This window comes from Podarcis gaigeae (assembly GCF_964106915.1).
Source record: "Podarcis gaigeae genome assembly, chromosome: 4".
NCBI classification, from domain to species: Eukaryota; Metazoa; Chordata; class Lepidosauria; order Squamata; family Lacertidae; genus Podarcis; species Podarcis gaigeae.
Window position 1 is genome coordinate 4,526,854 of NC_139677.1, and position 8,450 is coordinate 4,535,303.

At 46.5% G+C, this 8,450-nt stretch overlaps 1 protein-coding gene across 1 annotated transcript; it reads right to left on the minus strand.

Annotated features, from left to right (window-relative positions):
- Nucleotides 1–263: 263 nt before the first annotated feature.
- On the minus strand, nt 264–7,049 carry PCDH20 (protocadherin 20). Its single transcript, XM_083734889.1, has 2 exons — nt 6,850–7,049; nt 264–5,010 (listed from the first exon to the last, which is right to left on the minus strand). Exons 1-2 carry the CDS (start codon nt 7,009–7,011, stop codon nt 2,281–2,283), a joined length of 2,892 nt encoding a protein of 963 aa, XP_083591015.1. The 5' UTR covers nt 7,012–7,049; the 3' UTR covers nt 264–2,280.
- Between the last annotated feature and the right edge of the window lie 1,401 nt (nt 7,050–8,450).

The window sequence follows — 8,450 nt, forward strand, 5'->3', positions numbered from 1 at the left end:
GTATCTCAGAGATGCTGGAAAGGCTGAGTGTTCACTGTTGTGGAGGCCCAACATGTTTCCACTCAAGAGAACCTATAAAGAAACAGATGAGCGGGCCCCTGAAAAGGCTCCCTGGAACGTAAACATGTCGAGCTAACATAATAACAAACTTTCATCCTTTCGAGCATCTCTGAGATACATATTTCCCCTTTTTAATGTATACATATCCACACACATAGTGTGTAGGTAGGCAGGCATCTAGGTTCCATAAAATAACAGATAAATATTATGAAAATATAGAGTTTTATTTGCAGACATATAAACACTTTTGGTACAGTACAGACATATTGTCAGAACTCAAGAAAAGTGTCAGTTCTAAGCAGAGCACTCATTTGCCTTGTTTTACACAGCTAGATTTGATGAAGACATCTGGCATGAAAGTTTTGCAGCTTTTGTAATCATTGTTAAAGGTGTGCATTGCTGATAACCCCTCTGCTGTGTAGCTGCAGAGACAGGCAGGTGTCATTTCTGGGAAGATATGTCACTGGCTTTAGGAAGGAAAGTTATGGGCATGATCGAAAAGACTAAGCTAATGAAAAGGAAGGGAGCCAAGAGTCAGTAATTAGCTGCTGTTCTCTCACACAAAATACCCATTGATAGAATAGCAAGAGCCCAAATTTTTTAAAAAACCAAAGGTTCATATGACCAATAATTTTTGTTTCAATATGAGATATCTAATTCAGAAACATTGCTTTTTTAAAAAAATAAAATACAACCAAAGTGATGGAATACTACTGATAGATCATTGAAACTACAAAGCATTATTAACAACAACTAGGGATCACTAGATCAACATCAACAACAACAAAATTAGTTGGGGTGGTGGTAGATGGAACTATAATATTCTGAAATGGAGGGATATTGATCGTGGGCCCCAGTCCAGAGATATTTGCAGGCAGTGGGAACTGCAGACAAGGATCTCTCCTGCAGGCCTCAGTAGATGAGAAGGATTGTAAGCTCTGCCTCTGACACTGTTATTCACCTATTTGGCGCAAGAGGGGTGTCTGGAATCAGCAGTTTAGTAGTGAGTGGATGAGCGGAATGTAGAATTTCTCCCTGTCACATCTTTTTGTATTTAAGGTTCAGGGCCCATAAGGACAATGCATGCATGGAAACCATTTTCCACATGCAGATAGTCTTGATGGAGTCGGCATAGTGGTTATCAGGCTCTCTTACTCTCACGTAATAGAAATTAATCCTTAGAAATAACTGGCATTTCACTGTTCCTGCACTTTGCTGCACTTAGTCTACAGCCTTGTGCACTCTTACTTGAGGAGAAAGCCTCATTTAGCTCAGGTAACTATGCATAGGAACAGGCTGTGGTACTTTAGATTCTAGTGGCAGGTACTCAAACCTCTTGAAGGCTTGGGGAAATCTTGCCCAGAGGCATCCCAAAAGTTTCAAGAAGTGTTATGTCAGGGAAATTGGCAACAGAAACCCTTTTCTGCCCTGTGTACACCAGGACTCATTTGCATCCCAGATGGCATATTTCTTTTATTTGTTCCAAGAGATACTGATCAAAATATTGTTGAAGCAATTTATAATGTTTGTTCTCCATATTGAGGTGAAAGTGAACATCTAATTTCTGTCCATAACCTCACAAGGGGATAATGGGTACCCTCAAGAAATTGCACTTCTTGTTAATGCCGTTCCTATATAGAGGGAGATTTATATATTTAAACATCTGAGGTAATAAAACATTCTGTTTGATTTACCAGTGCATATTTTCTTGTCAACTTCTTGTATATACAATAGGGCATATAATTATTATACCTCAAACCCATACTTTTATTTTGTTTATTTTTCCCCTTTAGAAAAACAATGTTTTAAAATATACTTTTCATTTTCTTTTAAACAGACTCATTTACAGGAATGGCAGATGTTGCCCTCTTGTGGTAAAAAATGACTTAGGAATGAAAAAGAATTTAACAATGAATTTGTCATTGTCTTACCTTTCACTTTATGAATACTGACTTAATTTATGGGTGGGTCTTGTGATGACCAAGTCTACACAGACAAGTTATGAGCTGTTAGCACTATGGTTTCATAAAAAAGCTGTACAATGAATTTGATTTTCTTTTTCTTTTCACTGAAAAAAGCTGTAGACAGCTACAGTATTTACAATTATAATAAGTTATAAATCAGTAGTCCATTGTAGCTACTGCTGACAATCCTGTATCTGGGAACTTTATCACTATTCAGAATTATTAGGTTTTGGTTGAGATTATCCATTTGAAGCCATCAGATATTGGAAATTTCCACAGGCCTTTTCTCCAGCATATGAAGATCAATTCTTCCATTTAATGGGATTTGTACTTCCAAAGTTTCGTCTCCTCTATGGTACTTTCTTCCTCTCCTTAGGCAGATGTAAATACCCATTCCAGTTACCAATGTTATTGAACACAAGCTTATTACTGACAAGACCACTAAGGTAGGCATACAAGATGCTGATTCTACTCTTTTGTGTGTGGGTTCTATAGAGATTTGTGGTTCTTTTTCCTCGACATTAATATCAGGTTCCTTTCTTAAAAGGCTTTCAATGTAGCTCTCGTTGCTCACAGTGTCATTGACAAAGAGGTTCACCATAACTGTGGAATGCAGAGGTTCTGGGTAACCATGATCACTAACCTTAACAAGAAGCCGATAAAGGCCATAGTCGTTTTGCATTAGTGACTCCTCCAGAGTGATGTTGCCTGTCTTGGGGTCAATCTTAAAGGAGTCTGGCCGGGGACCTCTTCTCCCTATGATGCTGTATGCTATGACTGCATTCATGCCGGTATCATTATCTACAGCATAAACTTCTGTGATAGGAGATCCAGGTAGAGTAGAAGGGAGGACTAGGAGGTAAGACATGTTGGACTGCGGAAACAAGACCAAGGGTGGGTTATCATTGATGTCCAGCAAAAGGACAGTTATTTTTGCAGTCGAGGACAAGGCAGGATCACCTCCATCGACTGCTTCAACCCATAAGATGTATGAGCTCTGCTGTTCCCTGTCTAGAGAGACCTTAGCTCTTAGCACTCCTTTGCCGGTGTCTATAACAAAGATGTCACTTCCATTTACAACAGAAAGTGCTACCCAGCCATTTTGCCCTATATCTGCATCCGTGACACTTATAACTCCAATTTCCCCAAAGCCTGGAAAATTCTCTGGCACAAAAAAACTAAAATCCTTGTTGATAAATCTTGGACTGTTGTCATTTTTATCCAGTACAGAGATGGTAACTGTGGCTATTGATTCTCGGGCTGGTACTCCAGAATCTACTGCTTTAACTGTGTAGCGGTATTTCTCTCTCTCTTCTCTGTCCAGCTGGGTGGAAACTGTCAAAACTCCTGTGACTTTATCTAAAGCAAAATATGAAGGGGCTTCAGGCCCTAGGAAATAAGACACTTGCCCTCTTTCTCCACTGTCAGCATCGGTTGCATGTAGCTTGGTCAAAAAAGCTTTGGGGACATTATTTTCTTCAATTGATAATTCTATCAGTGTTTGAGAAAAAACAGGTGAATTGTCATTATCATCCAGAACCTGCACTTTCACTATTTTATTGACATGGAATCCTTCAGTATTCCATGCGATCACTGATACTTCATAGAACTGTTGAGCCTCATAATCCAATGGTTTTGTAGTCTCCAGCAAGTACTCATTGTGATATGGTTTGTATGGTGTCAACCTGAATGGGCCGTCACCATCCAAATAGCAATCCACTTTGTATCTTTCGTCTGGATCTTTTATGGTAAAAAATGCTATCGGTGTGTTAACAGGCTCTAATTCCCTCAGGTAAACCACCCCTTCTACTTCATTAGCTATAAAACGAGGAATCACTTCAGGAGGTCTCATTGTGACTTTGATGATGGATATTAACACAGTGATCACTGCAGGGATACAACCGGGACCGTTGGCTAATACGCTCAACCGATGGAGACGAGGAGTGTCACCATTAATCCTCTTGGAGAGCTTGATAACACCTGTGCTTTCATCAAGGTAAAACAAAGTGCGGGATGACTGAGAAACCTTCTGGCTGTAGGAATATGTGATCTCGGCATTGATTCCCTGATCCACATCCACAGCATGGACAGAGGCTATGGGCAGCCCAATGCTAGAATTCCCAAAAACTGTGACATTGATCTGGGTCTCATTGAACTGTGGGCAGTTGTCGTTGATGTCACTGATGCCAATAGTGAGGGTGGCACTGCCCACCAGTGGAGGGACTCCTCCATCCTCTGCAGTTATGAGGGTAATATATTTGTCTCTGGCCTCTCTGTCCAAGGCACCCATGACAATCAGGTAAGGCGTTCTTTCGCCACTTTCATTTTCCTCCACATCCAATGTAAAAACCCCAAAGTCATCTTGCAGGTGGTATGTCTGGACCCCGTTGCTCCCCATGTCTGGGTCAACTGCCGGATGCTCTATAGCTAAACGGGTGTTGACTGGTGAGTTCTCAGGCACAAAGAGGTGGATCTGTGGCATGGGAAAGCACGGGGCATTGTCATTGACATCGTGGATGGCAATCTTCACCTTGACAAGGCGGAAATACTCCTGAGGCAACACCATAACATCCAGCAACAGCAAGCACGACTCAGAAGATGGTACTGGGGAGGAGGAGGAGGAGGAGGCAACCACACTAGAGCCAACATTATCCTCTGTGCATAGCGCCTCCCGGTCAATCTCCTTTGCGGAGGTGCGCAGTTCTCCAGTCTGGTTGTCTAGGTTCACATACTGACCTCCTAATCCCTGGGAGGCAAGGCTGAAGGAGAGAGGGGTTTTCCCCCATTGCTGAGGCTGCTGCTTCCCCTCTACTGTGGCCTCTCCCTCTCCCTCTGATGTTGCCTGGACCTGTAAATCCTGGGCTAGATTCCCGATCAGGAACCCGGAGGGCAGCCCTTCATTGATGCTGTAGAAAAGTTCAGTGGCACGACTATAGCTTGCAAAGCAGTTGAAAGGTCCAAGGAAGAGTAGGAAAATGAATAAGTTCTGAGGAAAGAGATGCACGTGAGGTTAGCAAATGGCATGTCCATATGAGAGCATCAGTTTAATCACCCCCTCTCCATTTTGCCCCCCAAAAGAGGTCTTTCTGTGCAAGACCTTGCATTGGACCATTATCTTCAGAATTCCTACCGAATTAACAAATCCACCATCTGAGTACATCCTCCTGAAAATTTTCCACCTGCCTCATATTTTTGACCTCTACACCCTCCCAATACTTAGTGCCAGTCTTCAGTCTAAATAGATCAACATCTCCTTCTGTTGCACACAACCACCAGCCCTGAAACATGAAGTCACTAAACTCACCATCAATAAATGAAGAGTTGTCATCCCGTTTACCCTTAACTATTAGTTTCCTCAATAAAACAGTCATAAAGAATTCGTTAAAAAGAAGCAGTATATGCATATGCTCAAAACCACATATGTTTGTGCCTATAAATCCTGATGCTGCGGTCTAGATCACTATACAATGCCATAAAGGGTGGGAGAAACAGAAGCATATTTAAACTTCATCTTCAGTTTCCTCACTATCTCAAATGTATTAGCATTTTTGTCAAGCCATAAACAGATTGTGAGTGAAAACAAAACAGTGGGCAGCCATCTAGGAACAAAAGCATAAACCATCGTTCTCTGCATAAAATGCATCACTGTTTAATTTTGTATTTTTCACTTCCATATATATATATATATATATATATATATAGAAGTGAAAAATACAATATACTGTATATATATAAAAACATTGCTTTTGATTATGCAAGACTGCAGGTACCATCCTCTCTTCTTCAGATTAGTAATAGAGTTGGCTCCGTTTGTCCAGCCGATCTAGGAACGGCTGTCCTTTGCCAGATATGGTCATCTAAGATGCCTTTGCCACAAATTAACCCTTTCACCTTCCCCACTGGGAGATGACACAAAACCATATGCAGCCACAGCTCATCGCAGCTTACTGTGCACTGACAGAAATGTTAGCCACTGCTGCTTTGACTTCATGGGTCCTTCCCCTGAAGTTCAACAAACGTGTCTTCAACCCAAAGAACAATTTCTCGAGAATAAGATCCACTGAAATAAGCAAGTATGTGTGACTAGGAATGGCCACACATGTGCATCCTCCTCGCTCCCTTTTAAAGCCACAATACTGGAAGAATTTTGTCACACATGGTCCCTTTCATTCTCTGTTAGAACTGTCACACTTCTTGGAGCTTGCAGACCTTAATTTGAGGACTCAGTGAAAGGGGGGGGGGGATCCTTTCTGAGTTCCTTTGAGCACACACAGTGGTCCTCCTGGCCTCATCTGCTTTTTCTCATGCACAGCTCTGATTGTATGCCCGCTGACTCTCAAGAAGGGCTCGCTGAGGGTGTCTGCCCAGCGCGCGCACACTTCTAAGTAAATCAGCATAATAGGATCCTGCTGCATCACCACCTCGCAAATAAATGCACAGGATTGCAGCCTTGAGCTGTTGTTATCAATCCTCCTCTCAAAACCATCGTGACTTACTCTGGATAGCTACAGGATCGCGCCGTTAAAAGACAGCTGCAGAACTAGCAGCCTTGCCTCCTGAAACTGTTGCTTCTGCCGCCTCTCTTTTGACACCTGCTCCAGCGCCTCCCACCCCCTTTTACCATCATTTCTACACTCCTAAAGTGCTACATTTGTCGCGCCGCTTCCCCGCCACGGGCGAAGTTTCCTTGCTCGCTCCCGCCCGACTTCGGCTCGAAGCGTCCGATCTTGCGCACCTTTCCTCGAAAACGATCCCAAGGAAGTGCAGACAGACAAGCAGGGCAGCCTCCAGACCCCCCTTCCTCCCCCCCCCCCGCTTAGCGTACCGGCAGGTTCCTCTGCGTGGCGCTTGTGCTGCTCCCAGGGCTGGATCGCTGCCCCATAGCCAGCGGCCGGTGCCTCTTCGCCGGGAGCCAGCGGGATCCTAGGGCCGGGGGCGAGCCGCGCCGCCTCTCATTCCCTCGGCTGCTCATTCCAAATGCGGGCATGGAGGGTCCCCGCGCCGGGAAGGGAGGGAGGGAGGGAGGGGAAGAGAAACGGGGAGAGGCGCCCTCCCTCCCGCCCTCCCTCCCGCGCCGGCTCTGGCGCTCATGCAAATACCTCCCGGACTCCAGCCAATCGCCTCGCAGGGCGCTCAATTAACCCCTGGCGGGCGGCGGGCGCTCCGCTTCGCCTGCTGCGCCGCTTGCCAGCGCAGCCTCTGCCCGCCGCGCTCCGCAGCCTGGGCGGCGATCTTTCCGAGTCCGGCTGGCACTCGCTCCCGAGCCGCCTCGGGAGTCTCCGGCTGCGGAGCGCGGCGGGGCGGAGGTTTGAGCGGCTTCTCCTCCCTCCGCTTCTTTCTTCGAAGCTTTCCGGGCGGAACCCAAGACGGCGAAGAGAGGAGCCCCAAAGGAAGGAGCGGGAGACGGGGCGATCTGCCGTCGCCAATAGCCACCCGCTTGCCTTAGCGACTTCGGATGAAAGGAGCGCGCCAGGAGACGAGGTCCACGTGTGGATGCGCTCGAGGGCAATCCTGGTCCAGCGAGAGGAGGCTTCGGGCTCCGGGCATCTGGAGCGGGGCCTCTTAATTCTTGGAGAGCCCTCAAAACGGGGGCGGGGGAGGGAAGAAGAGGAAGAAAGGAGCCCCGTTGCATCCCAGGCATGGGAGCCCCCCCAAATATTGCAAGGGGCTGCCCCCCCCGCAAGTTGATGGATGTTGCCATTCACTTGGTGCGGGCGTGCTGCTTCTTGCGATCGATTATGTGGGGTGGCGCTTACCTGGCCACCCCCAGTATTTTATTCGTTGGTACCCCTGATCCCCTTCTTCGCTTGCCTTGCTAGCCCTGCTTGGTTGCTTTCCGACTCGTGCGCTCCAACCTGAGCGGGGCTGGGTCGCAGGTCCCTTGTTCAGCCCCGTATCTCCGGCATGGAGCAATTCCGTGGAACAGTTGTAGGGAAGAAGAAGGGGATTTGTGCCATGGACGTGACCAAGGGGGCGGGGGGGGGGAACAGCATCAGTACAAATCAATACAAATTCGAGGTTCTGCCCCCTCTAACAAAAGCCTGCGCCCCCCTCCCCCAATATCATGGTAATGCCCCTGGTCTGTGCCCAACCTGTCCTCGGAGAACGAGCTCTTCCGCCTTTAGCATGTTTCAGTGGCATAGCGTGGGGGTGCAGGGGTGGCCGGCCGCACAGGGCGCAACATCTGGGAGTTAGGGTTAGGGGGCGCAAATCCACGGTTCGGGGGCGCAAATCCATGGGTTAGGGGGCGCAAATTACTTGCCTTGCCCCGGGTGCTCACAACCCACGCTACGCCACTGGCATGTTTCACACTTGGCCTTGCCGTGGTGTCTGCACGTCAGAGGTCTAGCTGCCCATGAAAAATGCACCTTCCAAGTGCGTTGGGACACGTGTTTGTTAAAATTAATTTATTTATCACATTTCTTT